At 41.3% G+C, this 17,346-nt stretch overlaps 2 protein-coding genes across 2 annotated transcripts; one reads left to right on the top strand and one right to left on the bottom strand.

Moving 5' to 3' along the window:
• Positions 1-606: 606 nt before the first annotated feature.
• TDP2 (tyrosyl-DNA phosphodiesterase 2) lies at positions 607-6,882 on the bottom strand. Its single transcript, XM_035318454.1, has 7 exons — positions 6,640-6,882; positions 6,462-6,550; positions 4,155-4,322; positions 2,705-2,796; positions 2,154-2,272; positions 1,651-1,821; positions 607-891 (listed from the first exon to the last, which is right to left on the bottom strand). Exons 1-7 carry the CDS (start codon positions 6,754-6,756, stop codon positions 610-612), a joined length of 1,038 nt encoding a protein of 345 aa, XP_035174345.1. The 5' UTR covers positions 6,757-6,882; the 3' UTR covers positions 607-609.
• ACOT13 (acyl-CoA thioesterase 13) lies at positions 6,840-12,635 on the top strand. Its single transcript, XM_035318455.1, has 3 exons — positions 6,840-6,972; positions 9,629-9,813; positions 11,927-12,635. The coding sequence occupies exons 1-3, from the start codon at positions 6,880-6,882 to the stop codon at positions 12,081-12,083; spliced, it is 435 nt and encodes a 144-aa protein (XP_035174346.1). The 5' UTR covers positions 6,840-6,879; the 3' UTR covers positions 12,084-12,635.
• Positions 12,636-17,346: the final 4,711 nt, after the last annotated feature.

Here is a 17,346-nt window from a genome sequence, read left to right as displayed (position 1 = left end):
CGCACCTTATTACATACAGCCTTTTCATATTACATAGAAGGCACATTGTTCTTAAATCTGTTCAATATTTGTTTAATTCTTGCTTAAGAAACCCTTAGTTTGTGAGAATCTACCCATTCTTTCCACAGCTCCCTTACTGTCTTGGGTACAAACCTATTTACAACACAAACTTCAGAAGCTAATACAAAACACCCCACAAAAGACACTGTTGTAAAGGGTAACTGAAATAGTTACAAAACAAAGCAGTCATAATAAGAGTCTTTTCAAAAAGAAGCAGCATTTATTATGAGATTATGTTACATGACAAAATAAAAGCACTTTTAAAATCACCTAGTGATTTAAGAATTTTATCTAGCTTTTTCCTCCTGTTTTAAGACTGGAATGTGTTTTTGTTAAAAACAAATGTTTAAAAACATGATTCAAGAACAGATGAATACAATAAGGAAAAAGGAAACTTGGCATTAAATGAAGACATTCCACCAAAATTCAAAAGCAGAGAATTTGCTATGGTTGAAAATTTAAATATTTCCTACTTAAATTCAGAGAGTAAAGTTTTGGTAAAACAAGAACAAAACCCTGAAAACCGAACAATACAATCCTTTTTCGTTTTTATAATATCACATCAAAGTTACACAAAAGACCCCAGTGATCACTAGGGAACGTGCCACAGTCTAGTTTTTCTAATCCGATCAAGTCCATACTTCGTGGAACAATATTTCCTCCTTCTGCTGCAGGTCGAATGTAAACACGATCAAACCGCAATTTGCATTTACTCGGTATGCCCAGGTTAGTATTGGAGCTTGTGTCCCAGGTATAGCGGCAGTGTTGAGGTTTACCCAAAAACTCCCACATATCCATGACGTTGTTAGGTAAGCCACCTAGCTTAGTAACCTGAGGGTAGAAAAGAGAATTGTTGTTATCATTTTTTTTTTCCCTGCAAAACATCAGTTGTGAAAAACAAATAATATCAGAGGCATTTCTAAATTGTGGTATTTCTCAGTAGACTCTACAGCTCGACCAATTTCTGTCATACTTTCTACATCCAAAACATGCTACAAAACAAGAATTTGATTCTGAAATTCTGAGGTATGGGGCTCAACACTATGTTCATTGAACCAGGGTCATTCCAGCTCACTGCAATAGAATTTCTCTATTAGGGAAGGATGAAACCCTCACCTTTATTAACAACATATGATTTTCACTTTTAAGATAAGCAGCCAAAAGCAGCTTCTCATCTTGAATATCTCCATGATGGAGGATGAATTTTCAAATCTGAAAATCTATTTCACCACAGCACCCTCTTCTTTCAGTTATTTTATTAACATGAACTCCCTGAAAATCAGAGAGTTGAACAAATAAAGATCAGGATCTCAAAATCAGAATATGCTTTGAAAGTTGAAACTTCATTAACTACCCATGTGCCTACTCAGGCATACATATTGAGAATTAAGCATTTTGTGCTACAGCTGTAATAAAAGCCTCAGCACAGCAACGCCTCAGCTTCTTACTCTTAAAACATGAGTAAGCAAAAAAGCACGACTAAGAAGAATTTGCAGAATGTGCAGTTCATTTCTCATAAAGGCAACAGAAAAGTCTGAGAAGATATTGCCAAAACACCTCAGAATAACCACATTGCTTATCTCTAATTACCTCGCTGTCTCTGAGGTTTGTATCCCCTCCAAATATAACAGTGGTGGACTCAGACTCCTCCTTCATTTTGTTTAACACTATTTGCAGTTGCTTCACACGCTCCTTGGAATGATCTTTAGTGCTCTCCAGATGAGAAGTCATAAGGCAAAGTTCATTACCAGATATGCTTACCTGTGCATGAAACAAAAGAGCAATGTTACTTTCCACACCATGATACGAAGTTCAAAGACAAAAAGTAATTACAAAGTAAATTACTGAATGACAGAGTGCTGGTTAATGCTAATTTTGAATTGGAGAAAAATGACTTATAGGAGGATAGTAGGCTTCCAGTTCATTTTCAGAAGTCATAAGACTGGAAAACAACGTGTGAGCAGTATGATTTAATTTTGTTAGCATTAAATGCAACTCAGTTCATATGTTTGAGTAAGGCCAGTCAAGCCTTTCTTGTGATTTTTTTGCTTTGAAGACAGACATGCAGCCGCAGGACATAATGACTGACTCACATGCACAACCAAAAGGTTCCTCATCATGGACGTTGTTGGAAAACGTATTATCTCTTGTTTTAGTAATTTCACTCTTGATTTCTTCAACAGAATGACAGTGAAATAGCCCTCTATATTACCTAAAGAGGAACAGGGAAAGAAAAGGTCAAAATTATCTTCTGACGTAGCATGAAGTTAAAGATCTTAAATAGATCTCTTTACTATGAGCTGGGAGAATAATTTGTAAGATCTACAATATCATTAATTCAAAGTTTCTTAATGTGGGTGTGAATTTTTCAGATTTTTTAATCCAAATGTGTAATAAACTACTTATCTATAGCACTTCCTTTCACTAATCTTGCTATCAGTCCTTCAAAATGCAGAAAAAATACAAAGGAAACCACCAGTCAAGCGAGGTTTTCATAGGGATAATTTGCATCAAACTACATGCTGGTATCAAAACACAGGAAGTATTTTAAGTCCTTCCTTCTTCAACTTCCTCTTTTCAGCTGCTACAAATGGTGCTTACTTTGTTTAGTTTCTGTCTTAAGAAATTGAGGCTTACTTCTTACCTGGAATAACAGTGTAACTGGCTACTCTACTCTGTAGAATACAAAGATACGGTAAGATGACCTCCTGTAAAAACACGACATCTGGACTGTATCTGAAATCAGCAAGACAAATTTTTAAATTAACTATTGAAAGGTAGTATTGTTACACTCTGATGTCAAACAGAACAGGGTCAGGGATTTCAGGTGCATTTTTTCCTCATCTTCCTACATATGTTGAGACCTCATTTAAAAAAAAAAAAGGGTGGAGGGGAGAAAAAACCTTATCCACCATATTTAGTAGCACAGACACATACCACCAATGCTGAAGGCATGAAAAAATAATGATGGGTACAGTACTGGCATGGTAATAAAATGCATGACTTACTTATGTCTTGATCTTGCAAACATTTGCATGGGTTTCAAATCACGTATGTGAGGAATTTAATTTAAACATCTGAAAAGCAGCTTTGGAACACGTTCTGCAACATCTAAGATTTCCAGGAAATTCTAACCCCCACTTCATGCCCTTATACCAAATCGTCCTCAGCTGACCTGCCATTCATTTCATCCGGTTTCATCAGCGCCAAGCTCCTTTATTCCTTAGAGTTGTACCATCAGTAACAGTTCACGTGGGGTAGCAGTCCTGAAAGTGCCCATTTAGATGCAACTTTACAGCTGTCCCTGTAAATTTTTGCTACACTGCTGCTGAAGGACAAACCTAAGGCCTTTTACTTACAGGAGAAAAATAAAGTCACCTCAGATTAATAAAAATCAAGTGAAATTTGATTTAGTTAAGGGTTTTCTGCTGGTTTTAGAAGAATAAATTAAGATTTGTTTAAATCGGTTTAATTAACATTGATAAATTACTGTATGAAGATACACCACTTTACGTAATTATTAAATTGCTCATAAATATACTAATGTGAAGCTTCCAATGGTGCAAGTATAACAGGTGATCACAGATTCTACTACTTTTATCTCAATTTGCACATTGCTATTTTGTATAGACAAGTAACAGTAATGGCAAGAGAGCCATTTTTCAAATAACAAAACAAAAAACCTTACTGACCTTTCAAACTGTTTGCTCTAGAATTAAGTTACTCATATTACTGGAATGAAGCAAACAAGTTTCTTGGAGTTTCATCCTCTTTTTGCATATGGGTGGGAAGTATGAAGTACGCTCTTGATGTAGGAGTGCATCTTGATGTAAACAATATTGTTCATTACAAGAAGATTTTTAAAGTAGTTCTCACACTACCTGTAATCCTTGAAATGCTGTGCAGGTTCAGACCTCTTCCAACTAGTATTATCAATTTTTATTCAGATATTTAGGATATAAGGGTACTGCATTATTTAAGATATTTTTTAGAAACAAAAAATCTTTGTGCCCAAATTAAGCATCTAAAATGAGAAGCTCACTTTCTGCTTTAAAGCTGGGTACACAACACTACAAAGACGAAGCTATGCTTACAATGCCAGGTAAGAACAGACGCCTCTAGCTCGCTCTTGTAGATTTCTGCCGTCCAGCCCATCAATGTTCCAGGTTATCAGTGAGAAGCTGCTGTCATCATCTTGTTGCCTTGAGTCTGCACCAGCGTCGCTGACATTACTAGTGGTAGCATCTGTTGTGAGGTCAATACTAAAAAGATAGCCGCGTGTTTGTCAACATGCATAGTACTGTTCTTCCTGCAACTACCTCTCATATCTTTGAAAGCACAATGTTTTACATCCATTACAGCTTACAGGTGGTTATCTAAAACGTTCCCAACAAATAAGTTAACATGCATTGAACTCTTACTGCAATTTAGAAGAAGCGCAGTAACTAAAACACACAGACCTCAATCACATGGAGCCTTAGTATATACGAGAAGCAAGGGTGTCTTCTTCCTCCTCCTCACAGACACAAAATAAGATTTACCATTCTGATTTAAGTCATCAGATGGCAACCAATGTAATCCAATGCACTTGAGCAATTCAACTCTTTTGACCTACCAGAGGCAGTCTGTGTATATTAGTTTTGCAAACACTCTCCATTATATTAGAAACAAAGAACTGCTGCCATGACTTGGTTTTATGTGCCCATCTTCATAACCAGATGAAATTTTTGAGCCCCCCTTGGGCATACCTGTGCAACCTCACTCTGACAAGCTGACAATCATTTTCTTTGGGAATATTCACCCCCAAATCCCACCTCAAATAACTCAAGGCCCTATGTACCCTGTTGACTTGATAAAGACTGAATAGCACTGTCACAGGATGAGTGCCTAATCTAGCCACTGTTTGGGGACCACATTGTTAAAAGGAACCCAACTCCTCCAAAGCATGGCCCGATGTAAATTCCTTCAGTAAAGGAGAATCTAAACCAAAATATGTTCAACAGTACAGCTAAGACTATTTTGGCAAAGTTGGGATACTGGAGTTTTGTTTTTAAACACAGAATTTATAAACTCACATGGAAATAAGGCTTTGAAACAAAACGTATCTATTCCCTAGAAAGTAGCATTGATTTTTTATTTTGTGCTGAACAATCTAAGACTCCACTGCCACACGTGTGATGTAAACGGAACACAAAAAGGAAAGCATACAAAGGAGAGGGAGCTAAGGGCTATTTAGATAGCTTATCTTTCAAAATTTTCATGGTCACATTTCATATTCATACGGTAACCTGAGTAACGATGAGATGAAGTACCAAAGTCTGCTTGGAAACCAAGAGGTGCGGAAAAAGCAAGTGAAAGAACTCCTCACCCACTTAATACCCACTGGTGTATTAAGTATGGGGTGGGAGGAGGCATTTTCTGTTAGAAAAATGAAAAATGGGAATCCTTGAGAAAATTGTCTAGTACTGACACCAACAATATCATTCCATTATCAAATATATAACTTGTTTCTCAGCAGGGTTATCACGGCTTACGAGCAGCAGTGCAGAGGTCGTGGTAGAGGCAGTGCAGACAGACCAGCTGCTACAGCTCCTCTCTAGCACTTAAAAAAATACCATTTCTTCACTCCTACATGCCTCACCTCCTTGAGGCCAACACGCCAGGCTGTCTGTAAGTGACAGGCACCGCCGCAAGCCCCCGTTTGCCTTATAGCATACCACAGCTCAGCCTCCAGGATTCTCCCAAGACCAGACCTGAAAGTTTTGCAGCCATTGCCCTAAAACACTTCTGTAAATCAGCCTTTAAGCTGCCAATACCAATGGCAAGATGTTTGGGCAAGGGCTTGCTTAAAGTACATTGGAGAGGCCCAACACTGGGCAGCAAAACACGAGCTGAAACAACCTTCCCTTGCCTCCGAGGCCTCCATCACCTCCCTGCTGACACATCCTGCGTGCCCCAGCGGAAGGCAGAGGCTACAGGGCAAAGCCGAAGGGAAGACAAGAAAAAGGCACTGCCAGTTTGATGCAGACGTGTTCTGACTCGGTGTGGACCGCCTGGGGACCCACACTAGCGTTTAGGAGGCCTGCTTTTTTCATACACACTGCTCTACGAAGAAAAAACATGCATGCTGTTACCAAACACGGCTTACTCATGGCCACAAAGCCCACAGGCGCTGTTCTACGTAACGTGGAAGTACAAAATAAATAAATCTCCAGAAAACAGCTTCCCTCACGCCTCATCTCAGCAGGCCCTACGGGTGGGCTGCAGGGCAGTCCCTATGCGAGGCACGGGGGGCTTTGACCCTGACTTCTGCAGGGTGTGCATGCAGGGGGCGATTTTATTTATGGAAATATAACCAAGCACCACAATACGAGCCGGGCACCCCGGGGTCGGGCACTCACCAGCCCCCCGGGTCCATGCGTGGCGGCGGCTCCCTGCCTCCCTCGTCCTTGTCCTCCATCGGCGGCTCGAAGTAGGCGTTCAGCGCCCTCTGAAGCACAGGGGCAGAGATGAGGGAAGGGGCCGCGGCTCCCCCCGTCCCATCCCATGTCATCCTGTCCCGTCCTGTCCCCCCGGTACCTCCAGGTGCCAGTCGTGGCCGTCCAGGGCGCCGCACGCCACCGCCGCGCTGCAGCCCGTGATGGCGGCGAACTGGGCGCACAGCGCCTTCCTCCGCTCCGTCTCCTCCGTCTCCATCGCGGTCCCCCTTTCCTCCGCCGCCACCTCCAGGGCTTCGGCCGGGCACAACGGGGCGGGACGGGGCGGGCGGAAGCGGAGGGAGCCGTTCCGGGCCGGGGACGAGCGGCGGCGGCGGGCGGGATGACGGGCGGCGTGGGCTTGGCGGCCGAGGGCTTGCGGGAAGCCATAAAGTACATGGTGGAGTCGCAGGGCTTCGACAGGGTGCTCCGCAAGGTACGGCGGGGCCCGGCGCTGTGAGGGGGCGAGAGGAGGGTGTTTCTCCCTTCGTAATAACCCACGGCCATGGTAACCTTCAGGGCTGTGAGACTGCGAGGTAAAATGTGTCGCTGAACCCTGCTTGGAAGCAGAAAGGAGCCCGTGTTGACAGCTTCCCCTTGAAGTCAGGCTGAAAGTACAGGGGCTGCGGGTTTCCAGCACGGCCTGCTGCGGAGGAATGTGCTTGAGCGGTGTCGCTCCGATGTAATGCTACGTAATGATCCAAAAACCGAGCTAAAGGGACATTGCCGAGCCTTCACGGGTCTGGCAGCCTCTGGGTTGTGCAGGGCTTTCCTATGAGGCCCTTTCAGGATCCTCACTAAATTTTGCAGAGCCAGGATCCAGCTTTTGGTGCCTTGATTTTTCTATTTAGGTACGCGTGACGTGCAGAGAGGCAGTAAATATATCTAAGAAAACCAGCCGTGTCAAAATTTACATTTTGCCCGACAGCTCTGTGATCCCACACATTTAAAGAAAGCAACTATTTTTGTAGCAACTTTCATTGTCTTGTTTTCCCAGGACATGCTGGTCTTATATGAGAGTCATTATAAGAGCCCTCTAGTTATAAAGAGTTATAAATCAGTTCTTAGTGACCTCTTCACCATGATAACTTTGCTCACCTTTCACCTTAAAATCTCATTATGTGGAGGATGAATGCAGTATTTTGGGTCAAAAAGATAACTTTTTGAAGGAAGTGAGCCTTGGGCTGCTTACCTTGCTTTGTAAGACATTTTAACTTTTTCTGCAATCCATTTCTAGAAATGAGATAGTAGGAATGCAATCCTAATAAAAATAAAACTTCTGTTCTTATTTAAAGCACCTGCTGCTGCACTGGGAGGTACACAAAACCTTTCCTGCCATAACTACAATATGACTTGAGACTTTTCCTATTCTGAAGAAGACAGGTTTTAGGCAGAAACTTTCCAGCTCTAGCATCAGACCGAGTTTCTGGTATAATTCCAATGCACTATCTTCGTAGGGCTTAACGACTATGGGCTTTAAAGCCTGTTCTCCAAAGAAGTAGTGCATCACAGTAGTAGCTGGAAGCCAGAGCAGTGTACCCCTCACTGAGACGTGTGGGAGGACAGGCACAGGGGACTCTGAGAAGTACAAACAGCAGCTCTAGCTGTGTAAGTGTTCAAATACCAAACTATTTCTGTCAAGGGGAGAAGGCAGTGAGTGCTAGGTCAGAGCAACGGCAGAGACCACATGCTTTCTTTCCCTTGCCACTGGATCGGAGCACTCTAAAGGTAGTGGAAGCCTTCTGCTCCCAGTGTCAAGCATCAGCAAAAGACCCTTATCACAAATTCTGTCTGAAATACAGACCTCCAGTTACTGCTTCACAGCACGGCTGACCTAGGACTTGGGATCTTCATTGGTCAGGGTGTTGTTTTCATACTAGGACGCTGCCTCAGCAATGTCCCATCTACTTAATTCCATTTTTTTTCCATTTGAAGTTGGACTGAGTACTCCATTACCATTTTATCTTGGTATCATTTCTTTAAAAATTTTGCAAAAACTTTTTTCTACCAGAAAGGGATTTTAGCTGGAATTGAGCTTTTATTATCACATTATACATAAACAGTAGTGAAATAGGAGACATTTCAATCTTAGTATCTTTTAAGATCATAAAGAATAAGCCAGTCTGGTTGATATGGTATGGAAACATTTAAATTAAAAAAAAAAAAATCACACAGAATTTGATGTAAAAAAAATAGGAAAAAAATGTAGGAATTATAATAAATATGCCCACATTTCACTTGTGGCAGTCTAGAGGTACTTCAAAGTATTAGTTGCAAGAGTAAATATATAAATGTATATATATTGTACTTATCCCAGTTCTGCATATGCCTTCAGATTTTTAATATAGTACTAGTAGCTGAAGCAACTTGAATAAAATAATTGAAAATACTGAAATGTAGTAACTTCTTGGTCTCAAAACTCCAGCTCTTGCTGATTACATGAGGAAGCACAGTACCACGGAGGTACTGTAATTTTCTATGTAACACCTTCAGGCTTGAATAAAAGTGCATACACAAGTCACGGTGCTGTAGTACGGCGTGACACAGCATTGTATAATTCTGTCCAGGAATACAAATTTCAGTTCAGGGAGGCCAATCTGATTATCTTTTCCAGCGCTCCTTCCAAAGTACAGGTTTTTACTGAGGTTGTTCTGGTATAAAGATTAATGAACTACTGTCAGTCTTGTTTCCATTTTGACAGCTAACAAATACGCCTTCACAACTATGGTACAAAGCAGTTTTGTGTTCCTTCTAATCTGGTTTTTCAGTCACAGATTAAAGCAAAAGAAAATTAAAGCAGAATGCTGTCTCCTAGGCAATTCCCGAGAGCATAGCAAGCATTGAAGTTTTGTTAAATTGTTGGTTTAAATATTTATCTGCACTAGAAATGCATTTTTTTTTCTAAGGGAGCAATCTTCTGGCCAAAATTTATGGAAACATCTAATGTGACAGTTAAATTAGTACATTTTTCATCTTTCTATTTGTCTCACAAGTTCAAAATTAAAACAGGATTTACTTTCAACTTGATTCAGGGCAGCACTGGAGTTGGTAGTGTTGTCAGTAAACTCTTTATTCCTCTTTTGTTTATACAGATAAAACTTCTTTCTGCAACCCCGGGAAAAGTTGTATGTGAATTGAAAGTAGAGGAGGAACACACCAACAGAGGTGGCACGTTACACGGAGGCTTGACAGCCACGCTCGTGGATGTGGTATCCACAGCAGCGTTGCTGCACACGGAAAGAGCAGCGCCAGGGGTCAGCGTGGACATGAACATCACGTAGGTATCATCCACCGTGTTTGCCAGAACATGCTAACTTCTCTTCCCCTGACAAGGTTTTGACTCCACTATACTACTATGTTGTAGTACAGGCTTTAAAAAGGTGTCGTCTTTGGTTTCAGAAGTCTTGCTTTGAGCAATTATGTAGGGGGTGAAGGGGGAGCGTATTTGACAATACTACCAGGCTGCAACATTTGAGTTGGAGTTTCTTAAGCTTTTATTTCCTATGTGTGTTTAAGAGATGTTACTCACCTACTCACTGAATGTTAAAGGGACGTTAGGCAGTAAATTTTAGTTTAAACAACAGGCTCAACTCATTTCTTTGCTTGTGAGGATATGTTAGAGTGTTCTCAAACAACAAAATGTAGGCAAGCAGCTTTCTATAAACCCTTTTATAGTATTAGTCCATAAAAGATTAAAACAAGAAACATTTTAGCTCTGTTCATGTGGAGGGTAAATTACAGATCGAGTCAATTTCTCACCAGAGGAACATTCCTTTACTCTAGACCCTTTAAAGACTGAGAATAGTTCTTCCCGTAATGGACTTTTTAAAAAGTGCCTTTAAGAAAAAATCTTGAAACCTTCTTTGATCGCGCTGTTACAGCTTGTCAGCCTTGCTTCATTACTTTCAGTGAAGAGACTGTGACTGCTTGGAACTGAAGTAATCCTACTTGGAATAGCTAACATTGAGCATTAAAAATCTTGGAGAAGTAGCTCCTCATCAAAACTGTCTAAAAAAATGTTAAAAGGGTGTGGGGAGCGATCTGTGTATCTTCACCAGATGTCTTCCTTTCCCCCGAGCACTTTCTGATTTCTCCACTGGTAGGCTGGGACTGGAGCATCTACTTGAGCTTTCCATTGTCTCTGTGATGACCTGAAAATGGCTGGAAATGGAAACTTGAAATGCTCATATGTTTTTTGCCCCGCAGCAGCATGAGAGGCCCAGATAATTATTTACCCTATCAAAAATGCCTACCTAATTACTTAAGAGCGAAAATCTCAAGTAAATACCCTCTCCGGAGGTGATCCAAAATAATCGAGTAGCATAACAGTTAGGAAACATTATCTGGGTTAAAGAATGCTGTAGCTATTGCTTCAGACTGCAGCTTTCAATGAACAGTTGATGTTGGATATCAGGTCTTGGTATGCTAGAGCCTTTTGGAGAAGGCTCTTTTTAAAAAGTTGTCATGAGGAAGCTATTTCAGTAATGGAAAGAACAGGGAGAAACAGGACATTCACTTATTTATTTAAATCACAAGGGGATTAGCAGCCTCTGAGAATGAAACAAGACTGAAACCCTGCCCCCTGCCAACTAACAGGGCTTGTGCTACACCAGCCGTGGGCATGACTGACATGCTTCTGACGTGGTGTCATGCATAAAAATGTTCTGGTCGATGAAGGTGTATGTCCAGCACTTACACGTTCTCCTATGTAATTCTGACGTTTGAGTACTGTTCCCTTACCTCAGACCATGGTTGGATCACATCCCTCCTGATCCTTTTCAGGCTTTTTGTGGTGGAATAATTTCTTACTCCCCGGAGAGCGTTGTCAGAGCACACCCACCCGCTCACGTAACGAAAACAAAAAGTTGTGTAATGAATGGAAACAGAGTTAAACCAGGAAGGTTTGAAAGCCTCCCAAATTTCCATGACTTTTCTCTGGCCAGGGTCTGAGAAGCAGTTAACCTACAATTAGGTTCCATAAAGAAATTAACCTTCTGGAGCATTTGTTCCAGATACATCCTGCAGCTAAACCAGCCAGACTGCTTAGGAAGCCAGCAGTGGCTGGAATAGGACTTGGAGCTGAACTTGTAATTGAAATCTTTGGTACCCTGTTGTTTCTGTTCCAAAAAGGACTTTACATCAGAACGAAGCGATGGGCTTCTTTCTATCCTCTGTTTTCTCAGGGAACTGTTGTACTGAACTACCACTGCAGTACTTAGGATGAACTCGAGGACTTGAAAGCAGGAGAGATTTTCAAGCAGGCAGTTACAGGGAGTTGTGCCTGTTACTTATTTTTGCTAATTCCCTTCACAATAATCTAAAGTGCAGGAATATTCTTGGATTTGTGCTCTGTACAGACTCTTAACTGTTCATTTTGTTCTTCATTGAAGATACACTTCAGCTGCTAAGATTGGAGAAGATGTACTGATTACAGCTCAGATTTTGAAGCAAGGAAGAAATATTGCATTTGCCACTGTGGATTTAACAAATAAGGCAACAGGGAAGTTAATTGCACAAGGAAGACATACAAAGTATCTAGGAAATTAATAAAAGTAACTTCAAAAATAAGAATGTTGGCTTAAGAATCCCATATAGAATGATTTTCACACTTATGTAATAAGACATTATCTACACAATTTTGATCACCTATATAACGTGAGTTGTCGCAGTCTCACAATAAACGAACAAATTCATTATCAAAGTTGCTAAAAGCCTCAAATTGGTGTCTATTCGGGGATGAAAAATAGAACATGATAGCATGGAGATGCATCTGTTTGGGTGTTGTTCATGGGGGGCAAGGTAACACAAAAAGCCTTTGGAAGAGCAGTGTGGTTTGCCAGCATGACAGTGTTAAGAGATCTGTTCTCCTGTGACTGTGGTACAGTTGTGTGACTAAGCAGCTCTGTCTTCAGGCTGGTCACAAGCACATTTGAACAACGCTAACGCATGCCTACAAAGTATTTGTTCTGTAGGATGGTGATAGAGTTCTATAAGCATAACATGAGACTGGTTGGAAAGCGTAAAGCAAGGTAATGCTGAATGTAATTTACTGCTGCTGTAACAAATTCAAAAGTATTCAATAAAGCTTTCTAAAGCAACCTTTTTAAATATTTTGTTATCTCTTTGTGTTGAGTTAAAGCTTGTCAGGACAGAGGGGTTGAAGGAGGGCATAGTGCAACCTAAATACGTCAATGCACCTGAAGAGTTTCTTCATCCTCTCAGTGATTTCTGTATGTGAAAGTACAGTTACATCCTAAGGGCTTCTCAACTCTACCTACCCAAAGTTCTGTCTACATTTGTGTGAAAATCAGGTGAGACTTAGAGGTGTGTGAAAATAAATTCTGAGGACTTTCTATCAGGCTAAAGTTGTAGAATGTCTGACTTACATTGAATTTGGTAGAGTTAAGTTGCTATTTCAGCGGCTAAGACTTGTCTCCTCATGCAGTGTTGGAACAGGCTTAACTGCTTTTAAACATGACACGATCCTTGGCAAGGCTATCACAGTACATAAAATAACAATGCTACAGGCGCAGTGTAAGTTTATATAAGCCATGACCTTAGTTTTGCTCTAGTGAAGATTTGTGCATGCACAAACACACTGGTGAAGTGCATGCAATTTTCTTTTTGTCATGCAAGCTGACTCATTGTCCTTCGTGATTTCAATTTTGTGACTGAAAATGCATTTAGGACTTTTTGTGCATTCCCAAAACGATTTCCAATGAATTGTGCTAAGTAACCTGTTCATGCAGACTGATTTCCAAAGTTAAACAATTTTTCTAATCTTTCTGAAGTGATTTTCAAACAAGTGATACAGCTGATACAAGTAACCCCTTAATGGAAGTTTAAAGTAATAAAAAAAACCTCCTCCAGTGGGCTCAGGCTCTCCACGTGTATATTTGCTACAAGTTTGAAACCGTTGTTCATGGTGTACTCAGTAAAAGCTCTCTGAGGCTCAGAAGTATATATAGCTTACATGCCTGCAGCTTTGTACTTTTAACACTAGTATCCTCTCTTCAAGCAACACGTTATGATTTCTCCCCTCAGTACTTGACTCACGTTCAGAATCATCCCTGAATTCCATTTATAGAAGCATAGAAGCAATGCTTTGCTAAAGCAGATCTGAGAAGACAATTACTACAGGTACAAACTTCTTTTTTTTCATCTTTACTGACCAGAACTATATGCTTCACTGGGCCAAGTTGTTTCCCACTTTATATTTTCCTCTGCCTGGAAATCAATTATTTATCTAGCATCTCCAGTTCCTCTGGAATTATTAGGAGGAAGAGACAGGATCGAATACAGTGGACACATCTACTGAATTTAGTAAGTGCTGTTATGGTTGTTTTAATAAAATACCATCACCTCTAGTTGTCCTTCACTCTCTTCATGCCTTTTCTCATGTTTCCCAAGTTTCTCTAGTTTCTTCCATAGGCTCCCCATATGGCAGAATGCAAGAGGTGAAGGAAACAACAAGGATTCAGACTGCTCCCCCAGCTATTACAAGTCACTAGAACACAAGAGTGATTTTGACTATTACCAGAAGTAAAAGGCAGAGGGTGAGAATGAAGGAGGTTCTGAATCCACGTGCTGAAGGATTCAGAATGCTCTCAGTTAGCTCTGTGCACCAGGGCAACTCTGGTTGTGTGATAACTGTCCCAGTGCAACTCAACACGAGTTCCCTCTGTCCAAGCTGGCTGCCTCAGGAAGGTACCGTAGTTAAGCGCTCTCATTCTATCACATACTATTCATCATATCTACATAATTACAACTGAAAAATGTCCAGGCAAATTAGGAATGGCAAACCTCAACATGTAAACAAAAGTAGCCTCCTGTTTCTGTTGACACCTGGCAAGGACTGTTGCGGGCTGAGAGGGAAACCTTCCTGAAATAGCCAAATAAGTCTTTTCTCCCTTCAGACTATTCACCACAATATTTTAGTGCTGCCAGTTTAGTTACAGGGATATCACTAATATGCAGGCCAATTGCTTTAGAAGCAGTTTGTTAAAGTAATTATTTTAAAACATGCTTCTCTGTTGCCCCTCCACCAGCAGCAGCACAGACCCCATAACTTATTTCACAGCTTAGGGATGGAGATCATCTTCGAAGGAGTTGTCACCGATGAGCTTGCTTTGCTTTGGGAGTAAGCTGTCAAACGTCACCGAGCATTTCAAAGCGTTCTTTGCTGCTTCCACTCTAACCTGCATGTTCAAAAAGCTGTATCTTATTTTAGCTGAGCCTGAAAGGAAATAATGGGAAAAAATTACCGTAGTAAGGACAAATGGCACTTGGTTCCACCTGGCATCACAATGAGCAGATCTCCTGTGGGGTTGACCTGGTTCCATCACTGCAGATTTAATTCCCCTTACAAGCAAATGAAGTGGCTTGATAAGATCATCTTGTGATTCTGATTAGTACACCAAATTACATACCCAGTAACTGACATTTGTAAGCTCTGTACCTTACAGCTGCAAATGACGACTGTCCATCCCAAATTGTTTTTTTTCCCCTTAACGGTTCCCAAATGCCTACTCCACACTAGTTGACCTATCATGTAGGGTGAAGCTTTTTTTACATCGTGGTACACAACACCTCGGGGAACAGGTTCATCTTTATCAGGTAAAGCAACTGCAGCTTCCCACTGCGTGCAATACATCGGCCAGGGAAATGTTTCGTGCTGGTTTCACATCACGGCTGTCGCGTGAATGCATTTGGGCTGACACCTGCTTATCTGTGCCATGGTGGAACTGTGCGTTACAGATCCCCTGAAAACGATGAGGAATCAGTAAAAGGGTCTCACAGATGAGCTGCTTCACCTAGGTCACTCTGCCTGTTTAATTCCAAGTTAGTTGGTTTACAGATCTCAAATTGGCACAAGCCACTTGTAGGGAACAGAGGAAGGGGAAGGAATTAGAATCAGGCTGTTAAGTAACTGTTCTGAATAGCTGTGAGATTCTGTGCTGCTGCACTGACTGGCTCTGAGCCACAGCCAGGGATACGTAGGAACTTCTGACTGCATTTTATCACTAACCTTTTCAGATTTTCTATCTGCAGAAGCCATCTGGTCAGGAGAAACAGAAGCCCCCAAAGCTCCCCCTGACCTCACTCTTCATGGGTATGAAGGAAAAAGGGCTTTAATTCCCGTGTTGCCCCGTAAGAGCTCAGGGATAACATAATGATGGTTATTACCTTTGTGGTTCTGTGATGGGCTACTGAACAACTCCTAACCCTGGTCCTGAGCAGCTATGGCTGTGGGGCACTGCAGCGTAAGTAGATCTCACCTAACAAGAGCAAATTACCTGGAAGCTCTGGTAAAACCCAACACACTGACTATCCTCCAAAAAAGTCCTACTTTAGCTCACTAAGACACTACCACCCAGGCTGTACCACTGCGGAGGAAATCTGGATCTTTGACATTTTTTGCTTAAAAGGAGAAGTAGCTGCTTTTAGCTCTATTGAGTTTTTTAGGAGACCAGAAAAGCAGCTTGTAGAGCAGATGCTCTAGGCTCAGCAGGGGTTTGGCATCCAGTAACTCTGCTCAAATTAAGGGACCTTTCCATATGTAAATTCTTTTGTCAAGCAGAAAAACTAGGTCATAGATATCTTCAGCCCTAAAAAGCATTTCAGTCGTGCAGAAGAAAAATTACGCTTGCGTATCACTTGCTCTGCAGGTTAATGGAAGCAAGCTGCTTTACCCCTCCATAGCATCGGTGCTGTACTGTCAGCCTCGTTAATTCCCAGATGCGCTGCAGGAAAAAGCAAAGCAGCACCCGCTGCTGTAGATGGAACTGTAGTTTTCCTAATGCTCCAGACAGCAAACAGTTCATCTGTATTCCGTGAGCACCATGAGAAGGAAGACTTGAACACTAAATACAAAACACAAAGCACCCAGCCCCTGTGCACTACAGCGGGGAAATAGCTAAGGGAATAGGATCAAGTAGTACAGGTGCAAAGGAAGGCCAATCCTATACACAGGAGCGTGCTTCTCGTACAGCAGTGGTATTAAGGGACAAGTAATAATCTTGGCCTTACCACTTGGGAAAGAGGGGTTTGTATGTACGGATCACTTAAATATGAGGGTAACTTGTTCCACAAAAGGAATTCTAAAATAAACACCACTAAAGCTAGTAACCATGCCTCAAAGCTTTGTGTGCTATACTTTTTTCCCCAAAACCAGTTATAGCCATTTCATTACTTCATTCCAGAAAGCTCCCCCAGAATCTGTGGGCTTATGCAGCTGCTGAATTTGCTACTTCCTTAAATGCAAAGCTGAAAATGGAGAAGCTAATAAAAGAAAATACCAATGAAGTAAATTCACGTAACATGTCTACCTGCTACATGAGTACATAAATGTACTCTATAAACTCTTGACTTTAACAGCTTTCATGCTACTGGCAGGAACCTTGATGTAATCTTAAATTAATCCTGTAACAGTGTGTTAGCAAAAAAAAAAAAAAAAAAAAAGAAACAACCCTAGAAACCATTCTTACTGTCCAACCCCCAGAGATCCAGATTTAACATGAAATGGAGCTCATTAACCACACAAGTTACTGACTCAGCACACGACAAGCACAAGGAAATAAGTGTTCTGGCATCAAAACACAAATGGGGAACGAAGCCTGCAGAGCTCACAAAAGAAGAGCACACGTAACACGCAGTTCATGGCACTTGTATCACATTTTCAAGTGATTTTAAAACTACTACATTAGGCCATACTTCGAAATACGTACTATTTTGACACTGACCACGTCTCAGCAAGGCACTGTACGCTTGAACACCGTTAAGAGCAGCTACTTGCACTGAATTCCAATAT

This window comes from Oxyura jamaicensis, chromosome 2 (assembly GCF_011077185.1).
Source record: "Oxyura jamaicensis isolate SHBP4307 breed ruddy duck chromosome 2, BPBGC_Ojam_1.0, whole genome shotgun sequence".
NCBI classification, from domain to species: Eukaryota; Metazoa; Chordata; class Aves; order Anseriformes; family Anatidae; genus Oxyura; species Oxyura jamaicensis.
Note: the sequence above shows the minus strand (reverse complement) of the source record. Positions and strands in the feature narration are given on the sequence as shown.

What these genes read in the sequence shown, in the direction of transcription:
- ACOT13 (XM_035318455.1), top strand. Translation starts at nt 6,880, where the DNA reads ATGACGGGCGGCGTGGGCTTGGCGGCCGAGGGCTTGCGGGAAGCCATA. An exon ending in TCGACAGGGTGCTCCGCAAG is followed by an intron (nt 6,973 to 9,628) that starts GTACGGCGGGGC and finishes TTGTTTATACAG; the next exon opens with ATAAAACTTCTTTCTGCAAC. An exon ending in AGCGTGGACATGAACATCAC is followed by an intron (nt 9,814 to 11,926) that starts GTAGGTATCATC and finishes TCTTCATTGAAG; the next exon opens with ATACACTTCAGCTGCTAAGA.
- TDP2 (XM_035318454.1), bottom strand. Translation starts at nt 6,756, where the DNA reads ATGGAGACGGAGGAGACGGAGCGGAGGAAGGCGCTGTGCGCCCAGTTC. An exon ending in GCCACGACTGGCACCTGGAG is followed by an intron (nt 6,551 to 6,639) that starts GTACCGGGGGGA and finishes CCTGTGCTTCAG; the next exon opens with AGGGCGCTGAACGCCTACTT. An exon ending in CAGTTACACTGTTATTCCAG is followed by an intron (nt 2,273 to 2,704) that starts GTAAGAAGTAAG and finishes GTTCCTCTTTAG; the next exon opens with GTAATATAGAGGGCTATTTC.